At 35.8% G+C, this 22,609-nt stretch overlaps 1 protein-coding gene across 2 annotated transcripts in view; it reads left to right on the top strand.

Moving 5' to 3' along the window:
• HPSE2 (heparanase 2 (inactive)) overlaps positions 1 to 22,609 on the top strand; it is a 778,452-nt gene that overhangs the window by 467,320 nt on the left and 288,523 nt on the right. The window contains exon 4 of one of the 2 annotated variants that reach the window (XM_001166372.7): positions 17,765 to 17,938. The exons of the other annotated variant lie outside the window; for it this stretch is intronic. Coding sequence (XP_001166372.1) covers positions 17,765 to 17,938 — 174 coding nt within the window. The remainder of the gene's footprint in view (positions 1 to 17,764; positions 17,939 to 22,609) is intronic. 2 annotated transcript variants of the gene reach the window in all.

The following is a 22,609-nucleotide window of genomic DNA, read 5'->3' as shown; positions in this document are numbered from 1 at the left end:
AACTCACCTTCATTACAGATCATTGTCCAGATTGTAAGTTAAGTCCCCAGTCTGCTTGCTACTGTTTACTTTTCGGAGTTCTTAGGTAATTGCCATTTGTATTCTGTCCAGAGATTTTAGTTGTAGTCAGTATGAAATATACACTGTAGTTGGCTTACTCCATATTGGTTGACAATGGCAGTCATGTCTTCATATTTGGAAGCTATTTTGTTCTGGGTAAATAATTTTATGTTGAAATTTTCACTGTCAGAATTATAAATGAAGAAGGAAGTTTATAGTAATAAATGCCTACATTAAGAAAAAAGAAAGATCTTAATGAACTTTTTATCTCAAGGAATTAGAAAAAGAAGAACAAATGAAACCGAAAGTTAGCAGAAGGAAGGAAATAATAAAGACGAGAACAGAAGTAAATGAAATAGAGATTAAGAAACAAATAGAAAAGATCAAGAAAGCTAGGAGTTGCTTTGTTGATGTTATCTTTTCAAAAAGCCAACTCTTAGCTTCCTTGATCTTTTCTATGGGTTTTCTAATGTCTATTTCATTTATTTCTGTTCTCATTTTTATTATTCCCATGTTAGTTAGACTAAACAAAAAAGAGAGAAGACTTAAATAAAATTATAAATGAAAAAGGGGATGTTACAACTGATACCATAGAAATACAAAGGATTATAAGAGACTACTACAAGCAATTGTACACCACATATTGGATAACCTAGACAAAATGGAGAAATTTCTGGAAGCATACAACCTATGAAGATTAAACCATAAACAAATAGAAAACCTGAACAGACCAAAAATAAGTAAGATTCTATCAGTTGTCAAAAACCTTCTAACAAAGTAAAGCCCAGGACCAGATGGATTCACAAGTGAACTCTACCAAACATTTAAAGAATTAATACCATTCCTTCTCAAACTCATCCAAAAAATTGAAGAGGAGGGAACACTTTCAAAGCCATTTTATGAGACCAACTTTAGTGATACCAAAGCTCATATCAAAGACCTGATACCAAAGCTGGACAAGGTCACTACAAGAAAAGAAAATTATAGGAAAGTATCACTGATGGACAAAAATGCAAAAATTCTCAGTAAAATACTAGCAAAGCAAATTCAACAGCACAGTAAGAGACTAATTTATCATGATCAAGTGAGATTTATTCCGAAGATGCAAGATGTTCAGTATACACAAATCACTAAATGTGATATACCATATTAACAGACTAAAGGACAAAAACCATGTGATCATCTCAATAGATGCAGAAAAATTATTGGATAAAATTCAACATTCTTTATGATAAAACTCTAAACAAATTGATATACAAAGAATGTATCTCAACATAATAAAGGTCATATATGACATGCCCACAGCCAAAATCATATTCAACAGTAAAAAGCCAAAAGCTTTTCTTCTAAGATTAGTAACAAGACAAGGATGTCCATTCTTACCACTTATATTCAACATAGTACTAGAAGTCCTACCCAGACCAAGTGGACAACAAAAAAGAAATGAAACCTGCCAAGGCTAAATCATAAACAAATTATTAATAAAAAGGAAAAAGTGAAATTGTCTGTTTACAGATGACATCGTTTTATATAGGGAAAACCCTAAATACTTCACTAAAAAATTGTTAGAATTAATAAATGAATTCAGTACAGGTTGCAGGATATAAAATCAACATACAAATATCAGTAGTGCTTATATATATTAACAACAAACTATCTGAAAATGATATTTTTTAAAACCCCATTACAATAGCATCAGAACAAAATACTTAAGAATAAAATTAACCAAAAAGTGAAAGATTTGCATACTAAAAACTATAAAACATTAATGAAAGAAATAAATAAGATACAAATAAATGGGAAGATACCCATGTTTATGAATTCAAATAATATTGTTAAAATGTCTCTACTACAAAAAGCCATCTACAGATTCAATGCAATTCATATCAAAATTCCAATGGCATTTTTCACAGAAATAGTAAAACAATTCTAAAATTCACATGGAACCACAAAAGACCCTGAATAGTCAAAGCAATCTTGAGCAAGAAGAACAAAGTTGGAGGCATCATACTCTCTGATTTCAAAATATTATTACAAAGCTAAGCCAATAAAAAGAGAATGGTTCTGGCATAAAAATAGACATATAGACCAATGTAACAGAACAGAGAACCCAGCAATAAACCCACACATTTTTAGTCAACTGATCTTTAACAATGGTTCTGAGAACTCACAATGGGGAAGAGATAATGTCTTTAATGTATGATATTGGGATACTGGATATACACACACTGAGGAATGAAATTGGATCCTTATTTAACACCATATGCAAAATTTAATTCAAAATGGATGAAAAACTAAAACAATAAGACCCAAAACTTGTAAAATTGCTGGAAGATATCACAGGGGAAAAGTGTCTTGACATTGGTCTGGGCAATTACCTTTTCTTCCAACTTTTATTTTAGGTTCAGAGGAGACACGTGCAGGTTTGTTGCATGGGTAAATTGTGTGTCATGAGTATTTGGCATACAAATTATTTCATCACTCAGGTAATAAGCATAGCACCCAATAGGTAGTTTTTCAATCCTCACCCTCCTCCCACACTCTACCCTCAAGTAGGCCCTGGTATCTATTTTTCCCTTCTTTGTGTCCATGTATACTCAGTGTTTAGCAATAACATGTCAGTGAGAATGTGCAGTGTTTGGTTTTCTGTTCCTGCATTAATTCACTTAGGATAATGGTCTCCAGTTCTATCCATGTTGCTGCAAAGGACATGAGCTCATTCTTTTTGTGGCTGCATAGTATTTCATGCTGTGTATGTACCACATTTTCTTTATCCAGTCCACCATTGATGGGCATTTAGGTTGATTCCATGTCTTCACTATTGTGACTAGCACTGCATTGAACATATGCATGCATGTATCTTTATGGTAGAATGATTTATATTCCTTTGGGTGTATACCCAGTAAAGGGATTACTGTGTCAAGTTCTAGTTCTGTTTTGAATTCTTTGAGAAATCTCCAAACTGCTTCCCACAATGGCTGAACTAATTTGCATTCCTACCAACAGTGTATACGCATTCGTTTTTCTCCACAAGCTCACCAGCATCTGTTATTTTTTGACATTTTAATAACAGCCATTCTGCCTGGTATGACATGATGTCTCATTGTGGTTTTGATTTGCATTTCTCTAATGATTAGCAATGCGTTGAGCATTTCTTTATATGCTTGTGGGCCATGTGTATGTCTTCTTTTGAGAAGTGTCTGCTCATGCCCTTTGGCCAATTTTTAGTGGGATTGTTTGGCTTTTGCTTGTTAATTTGTTCAAGTTCCTTATATATTCTGGATATTAGACCTTTTTTGGATACATAGATTGCAATTATTCTCTCCCATTCTGTAGGTTGTCTGTTTACTTTGCTGATAGTTCATTTTGCTGTGCAGAAGCTCTTTAGTTTAATTAGGTCCCATTTGTCAATTTTTTTTTTTTTTGTAATTGCTTTTGGAGTTTTCATCATGAAATCTTTGCCAGGGCATATGTCCAGAATGCTATATCCTAGGTCTTTTTCTAGGGTTTTTATAGTTCTACATTTTACATTTACATCTTTAACCCATCTTGAGTTGATTTTTTATATGGTGGAAGGAAGGGGTTCAGTTTCAATCTTCTGCATATGGCTAGCCAGTTATCCCAGCACCAGTTATTGAATAGGCAGTCTTTTCCTCATTGCTTGTTTTTGTCAAGGTTGTTGAAAATTGGATGGTTGTAGACGTGCAGCTTTATTTCTCAGTATTGTAACCATTCCATTGGCCTATTTGTCAGTTTTTGTACCAGTACCGTGCTGTTTTGGTTTTTGTAGCCTTGTAGCATAATTCAAAGTCAGGTAATGTGATGCCTCTGGCTTTGTTCTTTTTGTTTAGGATTGCTTTGGCTATTTGGGCTCTTTCTTGTTCCATATGAATTTTAAAATTTTTTTTTCTAATTCTGTGGAAAATGTCATTGGTAGTTTGATAGGAATAGCACTGGATCTGTAAATTGCTTTGGGCAGTATGGCCATTTTAACAATATTGATTCTTACTATCCATGTGCATGAAATGTTTTTCCACTTATTAATATTTGTGTTGTCTCTAATTTCTCTCAGCAGTGTTTCATAATTTTTGGTGTAGAGATCTTTCATTTCTCTGGTTAGCTGTCTTCCTAGGTATTTTATAATTTTTTTATGGCTATGGTGAATGGAATTGCATTTTGGATTTGGCTCTCAGCTTGGACAATGTTGGTGTATAGAAATCCTACTGATTTTTGTATATTGATTTTGTATCCTGAAACTTTACTGAAGTTGTTTATCCATTCCAGGAGCCTTTTGGTGGAGTCTTTAGGGTTTTCTAGGTGTAGAATCATATTGTCTGTGAAGAGAGATCATTTGAACTTCCTCACTTCTTATTTAGATGCATTTTGTTTCTTTCCCTTATCTGATTGCTCTGACTAGGACTTCCAGTACTATGTTGAATAGAGGTGCTAAGAGTGGCCGTTCTTATCTTGTTCTGGTTCTCAAGGGAAATGCTTCTAGCTTTTGTCCATTCAATATATTACTGGCCGTGGGTTTGCCATAGATGGCTCTTATTATTTTGAGATATGTTTATTTGATGCCTACTTTGTTGAGCGTGTTTAACATGAAGGATGTTGAATTTTATGGAAAGCCTTTTCCGTGTCTATTGAGATGATTATGTGGGTTTTGTTTTTTGTCCTATTTATGTGATGAATCACATTTATTAATTTGAGTATTAATATGCAATGTTGCATCCCAGGAATAAAGCCTACTTGATTGTGGTGGATTAACTTTTTGATGTGCTGCCAGATTAGTTAGTTTGCTAGTATTTTGTTGAGGATTTTTGCATCTATGTTCATTAGAGACATTGGCCTAAAGTTTCCTTTTTTTGTTTCCTTCCTCTGCCAGGTTTTGGTACCAGAATGATTCTGGCCTCATGAATAAGTCAGAGAAGAGGTTCTTCTCCTGGATTTTTTGGAATAGTTTCAGTGTGATTGGTACCAACTCTTCTTTATATGTTTGGTGGAATTTGGCTGTAAATCCTTCTGGTCCAGGGCTTTTTTGTTTTTTGGTTGGTAGGCTTGTAACTACTGATTCAATTTTAGAACTTGTTATTGGTCTGTTCAGGGTTTCAATTTATTCCTTGTTCAGTCATGAGAGGTTGTATGTTTCCAGGAATTTATCCTGGTTAGGTTTCCAAGTTTGTGTGCATAGAGGTGTTCATAATAGTCTCTGAGGGTTTTTTTATTATTATTTCTGTAGGTTCAGTGGTAATGTCCCCTTTGTCATTTCTGATTGTGTTTATTTGGATCTTCTTTCTTTTTTCTTTATTAGTCTAGCTAGTGGTCTATCAATCTTATTCTTTCAAAAAACAAACTTTTAGTTTTATTGATATTTTGTATGGTTTTTCACATCTCAATTTCATTCAGTTCAGCTCTGATTTTGGTTATTTATTTTCTTCTGCTAGCTTTGGCATTGTTTTCTCTTGTTTTCCTTGTTCCTCTAGGTGTGATGTTAGGTTGTTAATTTGAGGCATTTCTACCTTTTTCATGTGGGTGTTTAGTGCTATAAACTTTCTTCTTAACACTGCTTTAACTGTGTCCGAGATTCTAGTATGTTGTATCTTTGTTTTCATTCGTCTTAAAGAATTTCTTGATTTCTGCCTTAATTTCATTGCTTACCTAAAAGTCATTCGGGAACAGGTTGTTTAATTTCCATGTAATTATATGGTTTTGAGAGATCTTTTTTGTTTGTTTTTTGTTTTTTTGAGACAGAATCTCTCTCTGTTGCCAGGCTGGGGTGCAGTGGCACCATCTCGGCTCACTGCAACCTCCAACTCCCTGGTTCAAGCAGTTCTCTTACCTCAGCCTCCCGAGTAGCTGGGATTACAGGCATGTGCCACTACGCCCAACTAATTTTTGCGTTTTTCATAGAGATGGGGTTTCACCATGTTGGCCAGGATGGTCTCGATCTCCTGACATCGTGATCTGCCCACCTGAAACTCCCAAAGTGCTGGGATTACAGGTGTGAGCCACCACACCCAGCCAAGAGATCTGTTTAGTATTCATTTCTATTTGTATTGCACTGTGGTCTGAGAGGGTGGGTGATATGATTTTTTAAAATTTTTTTGAAAATTGTTTTATGACCAAGCATGTCTTCTATTATAGAACATGTGCCATGTGCAAATGAGAAGAATGTATATTCCGTTGTTGTTGGGTGGAGTGTTCTGCAGATATCTGTTAGGTCCATTTGGTCAAGTGCTGAGTTTTAGTTCCCAAATATCTTTGGAGTTTTCTGCCTCGATGATCTAATACTGTCAGTGTGGTGTTGAAGTTTCCCATTATTATTGTGTGGGTATCTAAATCTCTTCATAGTTCTCTAATAACTTGTTTTATGAATCTGGGTGCTCCAGTGTTGAGTGCATATATGTTTAGGATATTTAAGTCTTCTTGTTGAATGAACCTTTTTTCATTATGTAATGCCTTTCTTTGCCTTTTCTGATCATTGTTGGTTTAAAGTCCATTTTGTCTTAAATTGGATTAGCAACCCTTACTCTTTTTTGTTTTCTGTTTGCTTGGTAGATTTTTCTCCATCTCTTTACTTTGAGCTTATGAATCATTGCATGTGAGATGGGTCTCTTGAATACAGCATATAGTTGGGTCTTGCTTCTTTATCCTACTTGCCACTTTGTGCCTTTTTTTGTGGGGCGTTTAGCTGATTTACATTCAAGGTTACTACTGACATGTATAGATTTGATCCTGTCATCTTGTTATTAGCTGGTGTTTATGCAGACTTGATTGTGTAGTTGCTTTATAGTGTCAATCAAGTGTGTTTTTGTAATGACCAGTAAAACAGTCTTTTGTTTTCATGTTTAGTACTCCGTTAAGAACCTCTTTTAAGGAAGGTCAGGTGGTAACAAATTCCCTTACCTTTTGCTTGTCTGAAAAGGATTTTATTTCTCTTTTGCTTATGAATCTTAGTTTGGCTGGATTGAGCACCTGTAGTCAGCATTCTTAAAGAAAAATTCTAACCCCAAATTTTTTTTCTTTAAGAATGCTGACTACAGGTGCCCAGTCTCTTCTGGCTTGTAGAGTTTCTGCTGAAAGGTCCACTGTTTGCCTGATAAAGTTCCCTCTGTAGGTGACCTGCCCCTTCTCTCTAGCTGCTTTTAATATTTTTTTTCACATCAACCTTGGAGAATCTGATGACTGTGTGCCTTGGAGATGGTCTTCTTGGATAGTATCTTACAGGGGTTCTCTGAATTTCCTAAATTTAAATGTCAATCTCTATAGTGAGGTTGGGGAATTTTTCATGGAAAAAATCCTCGAATATGTTTTTCAAGTTGCTTGCTCTCTCTCTCTCCTTTCAAGAATGCCAGCGAGTCATAGATTTGGTCTTTTCACATAATCTCATATTTCTCAGAGGTTTTCTTCATTACATTGTATTCTTTTTTCCCTATGTTTGTCTGATTGACTTGATTCAAAGAACTAGCCTTCGAGCTCTGAGATTCTTTCCTCAGCTTGATCTATTCTGCTGTTAATACTTCCAGATTGTATCACGAAATTTTTGTAGTGAGTTTTTCAACTCTATCAGATCAGTTTGGTTCTTTCTTAAAATGACTATTTCATCTTTCAGCTCTTGTATCATTTTATTGGATTTTTTAGATTTTTTGGATTCAGTTTTGACTTTCTCCTGAATCTCAGTGATCTCCATTGCAATCCAGATTCTGAATTCTATATCTCACTTCAGCCATTTCAGCCTGGTTAAGAACCATTGCTGGGAAGCTAGTGTGGTCATTTGGAGGTAAGAAGACACTCTGGGTTTTTGAGTTGCCAGAGTTCCTATTCTGGTTCTTTCTCATCTGTGGGTGCTGATGTTCCTTTAATTTTGAAGTTACTGTCATTTGGATAGGGTTTTTTGCTTTTATATTCTTTGATGCCCTTGAAGGTTTGACTGTGGTATAAGCTGGATTCAGTTGACTAGTTTCTTTTCTGGATTTCAGGGGCCGAGGCTCAGCTAAGCATTTCTGGGCTGCATGCTCTAACCCTGGGGGGCTGGTACCAGGCCCAAGGCTTTGTCCTCCGGCCCCCAAGGTTAAGCACTTGCTGCTGTGCTGGAGGGGCCAATATGTTCCCAGTCTGCTGGCCACAACACTCTGATGGAAGGTGCCAGCAAAAGTGCTTCATTCCTTTTTATGGGTGAATAATATTCCAATGTATTGATATACCACATTTTGTTTATATATTTATTAGTAATGGACACTTGAGTTTTTTCCACCTTTTTGGCTATTGTGAATAATGCTGCTCTTAACATTGATGTACAAGTATCCTTTTGAATCCCCACTGTCAGTTCTTCTGGATATATACCTAGCAGTGAAATTGTGAATCATATGGTAATTTTAGATCTAGCTTTTTGAGAAACCACCACTGTTTTCCACAGAGGCTGCAGCATTTTACATTCCCACCAGCAATGCAAAGGTTCCAATTTCTCTTACCCACGCCAGCACTTGTCATTACCTGACTTTTTTTCTCACATAGTTATCATTTTTTTAGTGAGAATACATAACATCTGTTCTCTTCACATTTTTACAGAATACAATGTATCATCATTACCTATAGTTGCCTTGTTCCACAATAGATCTCTTGGAAATTATTCCTCCTATGTAACTGTAATTATGTATTCTTTAATCAACACCTCCTCACCCCCACCTCCCAACTAAAGTCCTCAGCATCTGGTATCCACCATTCTACCCTCTGCTTCTTTGAGATCAACTTATTTTAGATTCCACATATGAGTAAAATCATGCAGTATTTGTCTTTCTGTGCCTGGCTTATTTCACTTCACGTACTGTCCTCCATGTTCATCCACATTGTCACAAATGACAGGATTTTATTCTTTTTATGGCTGAGTAGTATTCCATTGTGTATGTGTGCTACATATTCTTTATCCATTCATCTGTTGATGGACACTTAGGCTGATTCCATATCATGGCTACTGTAAATAGTGCTGTGATAAACATGGGAGTGCAGATATCTTTTTGGTCTTTTGGCAGTATTTCTTGATGCTCTTACAGCTCTGTAAGATGAGAATATTAATATTGATGTCCTTTTATCTATGTCCCCTATACCCTTTCAAGACTTTTGCCATTTTCACTAACACGTTTATTTTTACTTTATCATTGGTGTTATTACATTTTGTTCTGCAATCCCAGCCAAATTATTTACAGTTTTCTGTAGAAAGTATCCAGATACTGAAAAGCAATGAAGAGTATTTATATAATTATGATGATATTAATGTCATTTACTGCTGGGACAAGATCTATGTTAGGTTAATATTTTCTGCTATATAGTCTAATGTTAAAACCCATAGGCTACCCAAAGAATCTTCCTATCCTCAAGGTCAAATTTGTCTGTCTTTACTTTGTACTCTTTTAACTGCTTAAGACCATATCACATTTTAGTTTATTTCATATTGGACTTGACTTTCTTATGCAGCTCTTTTGTTCCCAAGTTTTTCTGACTTTTTTCCTTATAAAATGTGTCTTTGTCACAGTCACATATTTTTCTATCCTTTTCATAATAGTGTTTATTTTTCAGAGCCTGAAAATTCCTTTCATAAACCTAGATAAGAAGAATCCAAATGTTCTTTGTCTCACTACAACCAAATGCAAGGTTATATTAAGAGCAGTGAGTAGGGAGCCTGTCCTCTCCAAAATATACATGGAATAGACTGATAGAAAGATTGAGAATTGTGTTTAAAAAGAACAGAGTTTATGAAGAAGAGTTAAGCAATAGCATTAAAGACTTATTTTTTAAAAAATCTTTCCACAAAAGTAAACCCTTAAATTTTAACTTCTCAGTAATTTTGACTTCCAATTTTGCTTCTTGAGTTCTATCACAACTCATTAAAGCTTCTTCATAGCTCAATACTTAAGATGTCATCCCTAGTATTAACCCAACCCCAAATAGGCCCCTTTCCATCGCATGTTTTTCCCCCTTGGGGAACTATGGGGAAGCTGTTCTCAGAGGCCTGACATCAAAGCGTTGAGTTCTGTTCAAGTATGTCCAGTCGCTAGATTTTGTTGTTCATGCGACTTGATAATCTGTCCATATTCTCACATGCTCACAATTAGAATAAGTTGACACTGTTCTATAGGCACCCATTTTTCCTTCTGGAGTCACCAGCCCTGTCTTCCAAGAGCTAAGGGTCTGGATCATGTGCCCAAGTTTTTAACCACACAGAAAAAACACTCTTTCTTCATGTGAAGATTGCAAAAGAATAAAGTAGTCACAAAGGGGTATTAGAGTTATTTTTGCCAATTAAGAAAAGAACAGTATTGAACTGAGTCCTTAAAACAAATTAACTATGTTTTCTATGTGAAACTTGCATACACTTGGTCTCAAACACTAGTCTAATAAAATTTGTGCCAATTTAATTCCCAGGTAACAGTTGTTGCTCCATCATTTCTATGGAAGAGGAGCTTAGAGGGGGCCATCAATTTGAAAAGTGAGGGCTGGAGCCATGTCTATAAGCTTTGTTTGCATAGTAGCTTACAAAACATGAAGAAAATGTTAATCGTCTCTGTCAAATAATGGAGGGAAAGTAAGGTAGCTGTGACTTTGAGGGAAATACGTAACAAAAATAGGATAAAAAGGTGGGAAGTTAATTCTGAATACGGAATCAAGGAAGGTGAGACTCAAGTAGATGCTCAGCATTAAGGGGAGGAGGGGGAAGAGCTGGGATGGAAACTAAGCTACTTTAATGACATTGGCATCTGTAAACTGGAAGATCCCTATGACAGCTCCTGTCTCTCTTCTTTCCAGTAAAAGGTTCTCTATCTCTCCCAACCTTTGAAAATGTTTTGCTTAATCAGCTTTATACTTCCCATCCACATCCCACTGCTTAACTCTGGATTTGCATATTCTGCCCACTCAAATTATTTACCTATACATCTAAGGACATTACAAACTTAACATGCCCCAAGCCCAAATTCTCATCTTGGCCTTCTTCTCTCTTCTCCCAATCTTTCACACTTCCTTCATAAATATCAAGTTTATCTTTCTGTTGCTTAAGCCAAAAACTTCAGAGTTTCTTGACTCTTTTTTTCCTCACACACCACATTCCAATCCTTCAGCAAATCTTACTGGCTCAACCTTTAAAACATCCCCAGAAACCAACCACTTCTACCACTCTGCTGCTACCACCCTGGTCCAAGCCACAATGATCCCTTGCTTCAATTATTGCTATAGACTCCTAATTTCCTTGCTTTCACCCTTACTCTTCCCATCCCCTTCAGTCTCTTCAGCTCAGCAGCCAGAGTGATGATTTCACAATGTGAGTTGGGTCATATTCAAAACCATCTAATGGCTTCTATGTCAATGAGGGCAAAAGCCAAAGTTCTTATAATGACCAGTAAGGCCCTTCGTGACATGTCCTTGCTACCACTGTGATCTCATCTCCTACTGCTCTCCCTCTCATTCATTCTGGGGCAGCTACACCAGCCTCTCAGTGTTCTTCACATTCATCAGTCTCACACGAGTCTTGGGCCTTTGCCCTTACTGTAGGACCCTCTGCCTGGAATTCTTTCCATAGTTATCTACTTGACTTGCTCCCTTCTTTCCATTGGGTCTCTGATCAAATGACACCTTAATTGTGATGCTTATTTAAAATAGCATACTAGCTACTATTGGTTCTATACTATCTCCTACCCTGCTTTACTTCTCCTGCCAGCCACATTAAATGTAACCTCCATGAGGGTAGGGCCTGTTTTCTGTTTTGCTCATTGCAATATAAATGTGTGTGTAAGTGTGTGTATATATATATATAGTGTTTAAAATATATATATATAATATATAAATTACACATGCAGATGCTCCTCAACTTATGAGGTTATGTCCCAATAAACTCATCATAAGTTGAAACTATGGTAAGTCAAAAATGCATTTAATACACCTAACCTACTGAACATCATAGCTTAGCTGGGCCTACCTTAAATGCACTCAGAACACTTACATCAGCCTACTGTTGGGCAAAATCATCTAACTGAAAGCCTATCTTATAATAAAGTATTGAATATTTCAAGTAATTTATTGAATACTATACTGAAAGTGAAAAACAAAATGGTTGTGTGAGTATTTGAAGTACGATTTCTACTGAATGTGTATTGCTTTTGCACCATCATAAAGCTGGCACTATTATATACTATATAATCTTCTTTTATATATGTATATCTATCTTCTTGTATGTATGTATATATGCATATATATATCTGTATATATACATGCATGTATATATGTATATATGCATGCATATATGTATATATATGCATGCATATATGTATATATATATGCATGCATATATGTATATATACAGAACAGATATATATATATGCATGTATATCTGTATATATACAGATATATATGCATGCATATATGTATATTTACAGATATATATGGTGTATAATAGTGCCTGTCACATAGTAACTGCTTAATAAATATTTGTTGAGTAATTTAATAAGTTAATGAATGTCCAATTTTTTGTTTGTTGGATTGCTTGTCTGTTTGGTTTTTAAAGTGTCAAGTCCTAGGGAAACTAAGAGAAATAATCTGTCATTCATATCTTAGTGTGAATTCATTGACCCTTATCTACATTTTCCTAATAGAAAACTGAGATTAACTTTATTAAAGAAGTAGCTTTCCTTGGATCTTGCATTTAAAAAAAAAACAATCTGGTTCTTCTCTCATTACTATTTTGTTTCTTTTCTTCTTTTTATTGCCACAGAACTTCAATAAGTAAGCTGAATGTATCAGAATCTATTCCTTGTTCATCTACTCATTCTTTAAGTTCTCATCACAACCTAAATCTAATTTCTAACCTCACTGTTTGATTAATCTAATGGTTTTTTTTTTCTCAGTCCTTTTCCTCCTCAGTTTGTCATGAACACCTACTGTTATGGAACAGCACCTCCTTGCAACTCTCTTCTTTTGGGTTCCTTAAGACTGCATATCTGGGTTCTTCTTCTTCTCTTTTTTTTGTTGTTGTTGTTCTCCATGACCCTTATATGTGGACATTTCTTAAGGTTTTCTCTTCAGCCATCTTTCTACATTTTGCCCTTCAGAAATCTCAAGAACTTTCACAGCATCAACTGTCAGCACTGAGTGACACCCAAGCCTGTATACTTTTACATCTTTCTCAAGTCCCAGCTCCTCATCTTCAACTGCCCACTATCCAGTGCTTCTTAGAATTATATGCCTGTGAAATGTCAATGCACCCTGACTATAAGACAGAGAGGCATTGGCCCCCTCTGGTGGAGGGAGTAGAAAGTCATCTTTAAGTATCTATTTGTTTTGATGGAACCTGAGCAAATTTTCTAAGGGAGATTACATGTGTTGAATATCTACTAAATTCTCTATATTCAAATATATGTACTTTTCTAATAAACTGTAGAACATATGTCTTAGATTAGCAATAATTATTGTTTTTTGAGACGGATTTTCACTCTTGTCACCCAGGCTGGAGTGCAATGGTGTGATCTTGGCTCACTGCAATCTCCACCTCCCAGGTTCAAGCGATTCTCCTGCCTCAGCCTCCTAAGTAGAGTAGCTGGGATTACAGGCATGTGCCACCACACCCAGCTAATTTTTTTGTATTTTTGGTAGAGACGAGTTTCACTATGTTGGTTAGGCTGGTCTCGAACTCCTGACCTCAGATGAATCACCCGCCTCAGCCTCCCAAAGTGCTGGGATTACAGGTGTGAGCCATTGCGCCCAGCCTAGCAATAATTATTTTAGACAGATCTCTCTTTCGCCTCTTTCTACTTCTTATAGGCCACTTTTATGCAACACAAAGGATTTGGGCCTTGAGAACTCTTCGGCATGATATTAAGGCAGAAAATTGCTGTGTGTTAGATGCTATGAAGGATATAAGATACGGTACCAAACTAAAGAAACTTCACAGTTTAACTGGGAAAACAAGTTGTTCACTCTGGAGAAGTGAATAAATCAAGAAGTAAATCCCAAGATAATATTATGTCACAGATAATATGTCACAGAGCAGTGAGATGCCAAAAAATGGTATAGCTCTTGAGTTTAGAGAAAGTCGAAATCACTTTCGGGAGGTTGGTGTGTTCAGGAATGGCGTCATGGAAGAGGCAGGACTTAAACTTATTCTTAAAGAAGTATTTCCCAAACTTTTAGCGTTCTAGTTCCCAATTTTTGCTATGTGAACAAACTATCCATACTGTTTCTCCCATACTGCTCTTTATGTTGACACATTTTTTGTAAATACATTTTGCCTTGCCTTAAACCATCAAATCCATGAAATCAAAGGTTTGATATGCTTTTGTGTTTGATGTGTGTTTGTGTTTCTAATACATGTGAAACATACACAGTAAAATACTCATTATATGGAAATAGTTTTAGAAAAAGATGACTTAAATGGAATCAATCTATCCAAAAGGAATATCAGTCATTCATATTAAATTTTGATGCAAACATTTGATATGGATTTTAGTATATAAATGAAACCAAAAATTATGAAAATAAGTAATTTTATTGCATGCTTAATAGATGTCATTGAAACTATGGATGAATAAAATGTTATTTAATTGAATATTGAGTATTTTTTATGATAATATAACTTTCATGACATGAATAATAGAGGACTTAAAAATGGACCTCTGTTGATCTTATAATATTCAAATTATTTTTTGAGTAACCTAGAATAATAATTCTCAAATCTCAAGGAAACTTCTGGATAAAAGTTATTATATCTAAAGCTCATAGTATATTAGAATGACTATTGAGTTGTAGATATATAATTATCCAATATTGCCAGTGTTCTGTTAAATAGAGAGTTATATTTTCCTTAGAATCTGTTTAGTTTGGCCAGTTTCTTAACCTATTTATTTTTTGCATTGTTTCCCTCTCCCCACAAAGGATACCAATTCTAATGGTATAGATAAAAGAAACTTCAGTTTTTCTTTAAAAAAAAAAATCCTACTAGATTTTTTTTGTATCTTATACAAGTGGGCCTCAAAGTCTTAACACAAATTTCTGTTGTATCAATACTACTGAGGTATGGTAAATGCAAGTCCTATTTAAAACTAAATAGGACAACTATTTTAGACAACTATGATTGAAAAGAAAAAAAAGAGTAGTTATCTGTCTTTCTTGAAATTAATTTCATTATTTCCTTTTCATAAATTTGAAAATCTTATAAGGCAAACATAATTTGTTTTTGTTAAGTAACTAGTTTAAGCCACAATGCGATAAAATTTTTCTAAGGGTAGGTTTGTTAGGTTTAATTTAAATAAAGGTTATGAATTTACTTTAATATTATTTTGAATATAAAATGTATTAATGATGTTGAATAGTAAAGCATGTAAAACTATACATCAAAGCAATATGAATAAAATTATAGCCTATGATACAATTTTATATGATACTTTGACAAAAATTATTTTTTTACCTAATGGCATGTAGATAATTATAAAATTATTACATACTGGTTTCATGATCACTTTACTAAGCTATAACTGCATTTTAATTTCAATTGTTATTTTGGAACTAAAAATAATAATTAAATGTATTTCCTGAATGTGAAATTTATTCCTTTTGTTGTTGTTGTTGTTGCCAAATTACTCAATTCTGGGTAGAGTATGATGTAAGTTGACATCGATTTTATTTCTGGGTAGAGTATGATATAAGTTGACAGAAATGAGACAATTTCTGTCCTTGTTCTTGGTGCTTCTTAAGAAATACTTTCTTATATATGTGAGAAGATGAAAATGGCAGTCTTCCTATATCCTGCTTCAAAAACTGATAAAATACTCAACCCAATGATAATGGTTCTTTTTTAAAGGACTAAAAGATCTATAACAAAATTGCTAATGGGGTAACTTGGACACTCTGCATCATCTCTTGCAGAACCTCTGGTGACCTCTTGTGGAACCCTAGTGTTTCACAGAACCCCATTTGAGAAACTCTGCATTAGGTTTAACGGCTACTAGGATAACGTAAACTCTTCTACATAATTATTAATCTAAGAAGCTTTTTAAAACTGTGTACTACCTGAAGTCATATTATCCATACCTTGGGATACACTGTGTAAAAGGACAAGTAAAATATGGATATGTTTTAAAAAGCAGTAAGGGCATGACAAATAAGGAGAGCAAAGGTCAATGGGGCAAGGAGTTCTCTAACAAATAAACTGGCTGACATCAACAAAGAACTCATTAAGAGAAATAGGCCTAAAGTTGAGGGGAAAATTATGGGTGAGTTGTAGAAGCCTTGAATTAAGGAAGAAAATGGTCTTGAAAATCCATTGGTTTTGAGGATTGAGTAAAACTGGCTGAGAGTGACTGGGGGAAGATGAATTGGCCGGATGGGAAGAATCTAGAAGTAGACAGGCAAGTACAGAGATTATAGTAAGTTATCCAAGTGTAAATGACAGCCAGAAAAAGAATGGTGGCAATAGAAATGAAGGAATGGGATAAATAGGAGACACATGGTGATAGAGTTGATGGTATCTGGTATCAACCTGATAATGAACATATTTCTTTTTTTATTTTATTTATTTATTTGAGACGGAGCCTCACTCTGTCACCCAGGCTGGAGTACAGTGGCGCAATCGCGGCTTACCGCAAGCTCTGTCTCCCAGGTTCACGCCATTCTCCTGCCTCAGCCTCCTGAGTAGCTGGGACTACAGGCAGCCGCCACCGTGCCTGGCTAATTTTTTGTATTTTTAACAGAGACGGGGTTTCACCGTGTTAGCCAGGATGGTCTCCATCTCCTGACCTCGAGATCCACCCGCCTCGGCCTCCCAAAGTGCTGGAATTACAGGCGTGAGCCACCACGCCCGGCAATGAACATATTTGTAGTAGTGGTCATAGTATTTCCGTTGTCAGAAATATTAGAAATCTGGACTTCAGTGAAAATTTTCGGAAATCATACTAGGCTGAGCTATTTTCCAAGACTCACCAGCCAGTTATCCTTCCTGGCCTTGTACCCTATTATTCATCTTATGTCCTGTAGGAATATGGACCTAGCAGTGCCATACTGTCTGACTTTTCAAGGAAAATTAAGAAATTCAGCTACTTTGTGAAATCTTCCCATTTTAAAACATCAACAATTTAACTTTGTTAAATAAAACATATGATGGACTAGATTTGGTTGCCAATTTGCAACCTCTGTCTGGAATTCTCTCTGCTGATTGTTTTTTTTGTTTGTTTGTTTTTGTTTGTTTTGTTTTGTTTTTGAGACGGAGTTTTGCTCTTGTTGCCCAGGCTGGAGTGCAATGGTGCAATCTCGGCTCACCACAACCTCAGCTTCCCAGGTTCAAGCGATTCTCCTGCCTCAGCCTTCTGAGTAGCTGGGACTACAGGCATACACCACCACGCCCAGCAAATTTTGTATTTTTAGTAGAGATGGGGTTTCTCCAGGTTGGTCAGGCTGGTCTCGAACTCCCGACCTTAGGTGATCTGCCCACCTCGGCCTCCCAAAGTGCTGGGATTACAGGCGTGAGCCACCGCGCCCAGCCCTGTCTGCTGCTTTCTAAAGTCAACTTGAAATGTACCCAGACCAAAAGGTAATAGTCCCTTTTAGAAGCCTGTCTGTGTTATTCCTTATTAGTGGGAAGCTCATAGAAAGGCTTTTTATATTAGCTACTATTTTCCTTTTGTTGGAATGTTGCTTTGAAAGTTACAAGCCTTTCTCTGCTTCTTCCCAGCCAGGTCCCTAGACAAACTTTATAACTTTGCTGATTGCTCTGGACTCCACCTGATATTTGCTCTAAATGCACTGCGTCGTAATCCCAATAACTCCTGGAACAGTTCTAGTGCCCTGAGTCTGTTGAAGTACAGCGCCAGCAAAAAGTACAACATTTCTTGGGAACTGGGTAATGGTAAGTAAGGATGTTACTTCCTCTGAATTGACAAAATAAAGGGGAAAAATAAGTTGGCTTGTGATACAGTCTCAATCAGACCATCTCTAGTACCCTGGCCCAGAAAACATTTGTGATGTTTGGCCACTGAGTTGACTATCCAAATGGTAAAAGACCAAATAGTGAAGGACAGTATATTTAGTGAATACACACCATTTGCATCTATAGTTATCTCTAGTTACCTCATTCCAAATATGGGGAAAATGCCACAAAACGGGAAATATATAGTGATTTATGACTAACAAATTGATTTTATAACCTGTTTGCACAGCCTGAGCTGCCTTTTCCAATGTGTGTTCTGTGGAACATTGGTCCTACAAGATGATCCTTCTAAAATAATAATTGAAAAGAGCTTTGGTCAAATATATTTGAGGACCTTTATACAGTATGTGAACCTCCTGAAGGTTCACAGTGCACATTAGTATATAAAAGGCTATAAGAAGTCTTGTTGCAAAGAAATCTGTTCGACATTTTTTAACCCAACATTTCTTAAACAATTTAACCGAGGCTAGTTTCAAGGGTGTGCAGCCTGTGCAGTCACATAGGGCCCATGCTTAGAAGAGACCCATTCTTGGCTGGGCGTGGTGGCTCAGGCCTGTAATGCCAGCACTTTGGGAGGCCTAGGTAGGCGGATCACGAGGTCAGGAATTTGATACCAGCCTGGCCAACATGGTGAAACCCCGACTCTATTAAAAATACAAAAATTAGCCAGGCGTGGTGGCAGCCGCCTATAATCCCAGCTACTTGGGAGGCTGAGGCAGGAGAATCGCTTGAACCCAGGAGGCGAAGGTTGCAGTGAGCTGAGATCATGCCACTACACTCCAGCCTGGGCAACAGCAAGACTCCATCTCAAAAAAAAAAAAAAAAAGAAAAGAAAAGAAAAAAAAAGAAGAGACCCATTCTTGGTTTCATTCTCTGCAGTCACCATCTTGAAATTGATAATAATGTTTTAACGAGGGGACTCATACTTTCATTTTTCATGGGGCCCTGAAAATTATGTAGCCAGTCCTGTTTAATCATTAAAGTGTGTGTGTGTGTGTGTGTGTGTGTGTGTGTGTATGTGTGTGTGTGTATGTGTAGCATAAGTTATCATTCATTCCATGGAACAATACTCCATGGAACACAATTTGGAGAAATATTTCCTAAATCTTGCTATTTTCTCAATGATATATATTTATTTGTGACATATGTTATTCTGTAGATTTCATGACTGTAATATTGAGTCAACATGGATTATAGTTAAAATTATTGATAGTATAGATATGAAAATATGTGATTCTCAAATTAAAGACCTTTTGGTATACTTTAGAACAAAACAATTGAATCAAACAAACCAAGAATTCTCTTAAAATTACTGATGCAAATTGATTCCAACATTTTCATTAACAGTCTTATATGTCTCTAGCTAACCCATATTTGTTTGGAGCACTATATGTGTGAGTGTGTGTGTGTGCCCATGTGTATTTATTGCATCTTGGAATTTGAATTTCTCAAAATAAGATGGCAAGGGAAGAAAAGAATAAATGTCCAACTTTCCTACCAGTAGCCACTAACTGGAACGTAGCCCTCAGTTTCTTTCCTCTTTCTCTGCTTTTCTCTCTTCTTTACCTGTGGAAATTTGGGGATAGTTAGTTGACCAAATGGAGACCTATTGAGTTAAACTGAGGATACCATGACTGTAGGAGTCTCAACTAGGGTAGCCTGAAGTTTTTCGTATTCCAGACTTGCCTGAGTATCATACATTTGACAACAAAAGCAGGAATGATATGATCAGCTTTGAAGTAGGCAAAAGTATTACATTGTCAGTAAAGTCTTTTACTGATCCCTTTCCATCCCATCTTCTATTTATATTTTTTGACATTTTTTGGTATTTTATGTTGTATACTCATGACCACTCACCTAACCTTACCCTCCTCAAATATCAGGCTCTGCCCAACTTAGCTTTATTCTCCAAACAGGGCAAAATATTCTTCAAACAGGGCATGACACCTGCCATGAGAGACCAATTAAGCATAATGGTTAAAAGAGGTGAGTATCAGACACTAAAGAATGGTGGGGCTTTTGTTGAACTGGAGAATACATGCCCAAAGGCTTTGTTTGGTTTTCTTGTAAAAATATTGTGCTGCCTACATAAAATTGGTTTGTAAAACATCTCAACTAATAATAGATATGCCCAAAGCAATTAAAACTTACCTACAAGTGATTGATGGGAATAATTATTCTAGGGTTTTTGGCATCTCTGAGTGTGGGAGCTTGTTAAATTAAATAAATCTACAACTGGCATAATTGGAGTGATTTTGTGGCGGGGGTGGGTTGGAGGAGAGAATATATACATCTTTCTGTATATATCTGTTCCAGACACGTAAGAACTTGCCCCTCCCCATCAACCTCCTTCCTTCAGACTGTGCTACATAGTTCAGAAAGGGAGCTAATTACACTTAAAAAAATGTTATTTAGACACCTTAACCACACATCATTTGGTTCCCATCATTGTCTTTTAAAGTGCCTCATCAGGGGTTAACAACAACAAAGAATTATTTATAAAGAGGAGAAAAGGCACTGTCATTGATAAGAAAATAGGAATATAGATAGGAAAAGAACAAAAAAAACTCAATAAAGTGAAAAATAGCCAATAATGTGTATTTCTGTAGGTCATTATGAATCTCGTCAGAAAATCTAGATTTAGTGTTTTCCCCTTAAAGTGCCTTTCTATTTTTTATGTAACCATAATAAATGATTAATAAATAATAAAAGATTATTAATGATAATCATTTATTAAAGCTACATTTTAGAGTCTAAAGAATACATTTTATTGTTTGAAGATTTATTTTGCTGTTTCTCTAATTCATTTTACAACTACTGATAGTTTTTCTTGTACTAGAATCATCTCTCTTAAGATATCCAATGTACAGTATTCTGCTCAAAACTATTCTGTGTTGTATATTGAGCCTCTTCCCCCTCAAAATATTTTCATGGTAGACATGTTTCTCCAATATTCTAGCCATTTCTGCTTTGTAACCTTATCTTTTTGGACAGAGGTAATCATTTAATCATTATATTCACATTCAGGAAAGGACAATAGAACAGGTCAGTCTTCTTATCACTCATCTTTCCATATACCTACACCATGTTAACAAGTATTTTATCTCTAGAGCAAATCTAGCATTGGAAAAAACAAAGTATAAGTTTCTGTGATTGTTTCTTCTAGAGTGGCTAAACTTTAAGTGACTAACCTACCTCTTTTCCTCTTCTTTGAAAGCAGTGAATAGTGTGGGCTACAGACCACAAAAGCAAGATATACCCAATATCAAGAGGCAAAGATGAGAAAGTTTAGGATGTTAAAGAATATGAAAGAATGACTTTCTTCAGCCAGGCATGGTTGCTCACACCTGTAATCCCAGCACTTTGGGAGGCCAAGATGGGAGGATTTCTTGAGGTCAGGAGTTTGAGACCAGCCACAGCATAGCAAGACCCCATCTCTACAAAAAACTAGAAAATTAGCTGGGCGTGGTAGCATGCACCTGTGATCCTGGGTACTTGGGAGACTGAGGCTGGAGGGTCACTTGAGCCTGGGAGGTTGAGGCTGCAGTGAGCCATGATCATGCTACTGTTCTTGAACCTGGGTGACATGGTGAGACCCTGTCTCAAAAAAAAAAAAAAAGACAAAAGAAAAGAAAATCAAAAGCAAAACAAAAAAAAATGACTTTCTTGACACCATACTTTTTTACAATTACTTTCTTTGGATATAAAATATTTCCCTAAATGTCCATAAATTGTAAACTCTGTAACTGATTAACGTAATGATTACAGATTTTTACATTTATATTAACCATTGGTGAATCTAAAGTAAGAAAGAACTGGAGAAATTTTGAAGCTGGGACTCAAACTCTGGAAGTGTATATAAATTCTAGTCCAACTCCATTTCAGGGAAATGGTGTTTGTTCTCTAGAGAGCTATACTTAATCACAAAAATTACCTTAAGATAATGTAATACCTCTAATTGAATGAACACTGAACTACATTATGAACTATAAATGTGCTTCCCAAATACATCTGCCCATTTCTATAAGCAAGTAAAAGCTACTATAATTAATTATTGAATCAATATTATATATTCATACCCATAACCTGACCTATATACATTCACATGTTATTCTTTTATAAGAATTAGTTATATGACTCAGTTCTCTGGAGCCTGTCTACTAAGTAATTTTGTAAAATCAAGTTTCTGACCTTAGAAAGTCAGAGATAATGATTCTTATGATTCTGGCAGCACAGCTTGATTAATGCATTCCCTCAATATTTATTAAGCTTTTAGCCTGAGTTTAGGTGGATAAACGTATGATGTATTTATGTACTTTTTTTTCTTTTTTTCTTCTTTTTTTTTTTTTTACATGTGCAGAATGGGCAGGCTTGTTATATAGGTATACATGTGCCATGGTGGTTTGCTGTACCCATCAACCTGTCATCTACACTAGGTATTTGTCCTAATGATATCACTCCCCTACCCCACTCCCCATGACAGACCACAGTGTGTGATGTTTCCCTCCCTGTGCCCATATGTTCTCATTATTCACTTCCCACTTATAAGTGAGAACATGCAGTGTTTGATTTTCTGTTCCTGTGTTAGTT

The sequence above is a fragment of the Pan troglodytes genome, chromosome 8 (genome assembly GCF_028858775.2).
Source record: "Pan troglodytes isolate AG18354 chromosome 8, NHGRI_mPanTro3-v2.0_pri, whole genome shotgun sequence".
NCBI classification, from domain to species: Eukaryota; Metazoa; Chordata; class Mammalia; order Primates; family Hominidae; genus Pan; species Pan troglodytes.
Note: the sequence above shows the minus strand (reverse complement) of the source record. Positions and strands in the feature narration are given on the sequence as shown.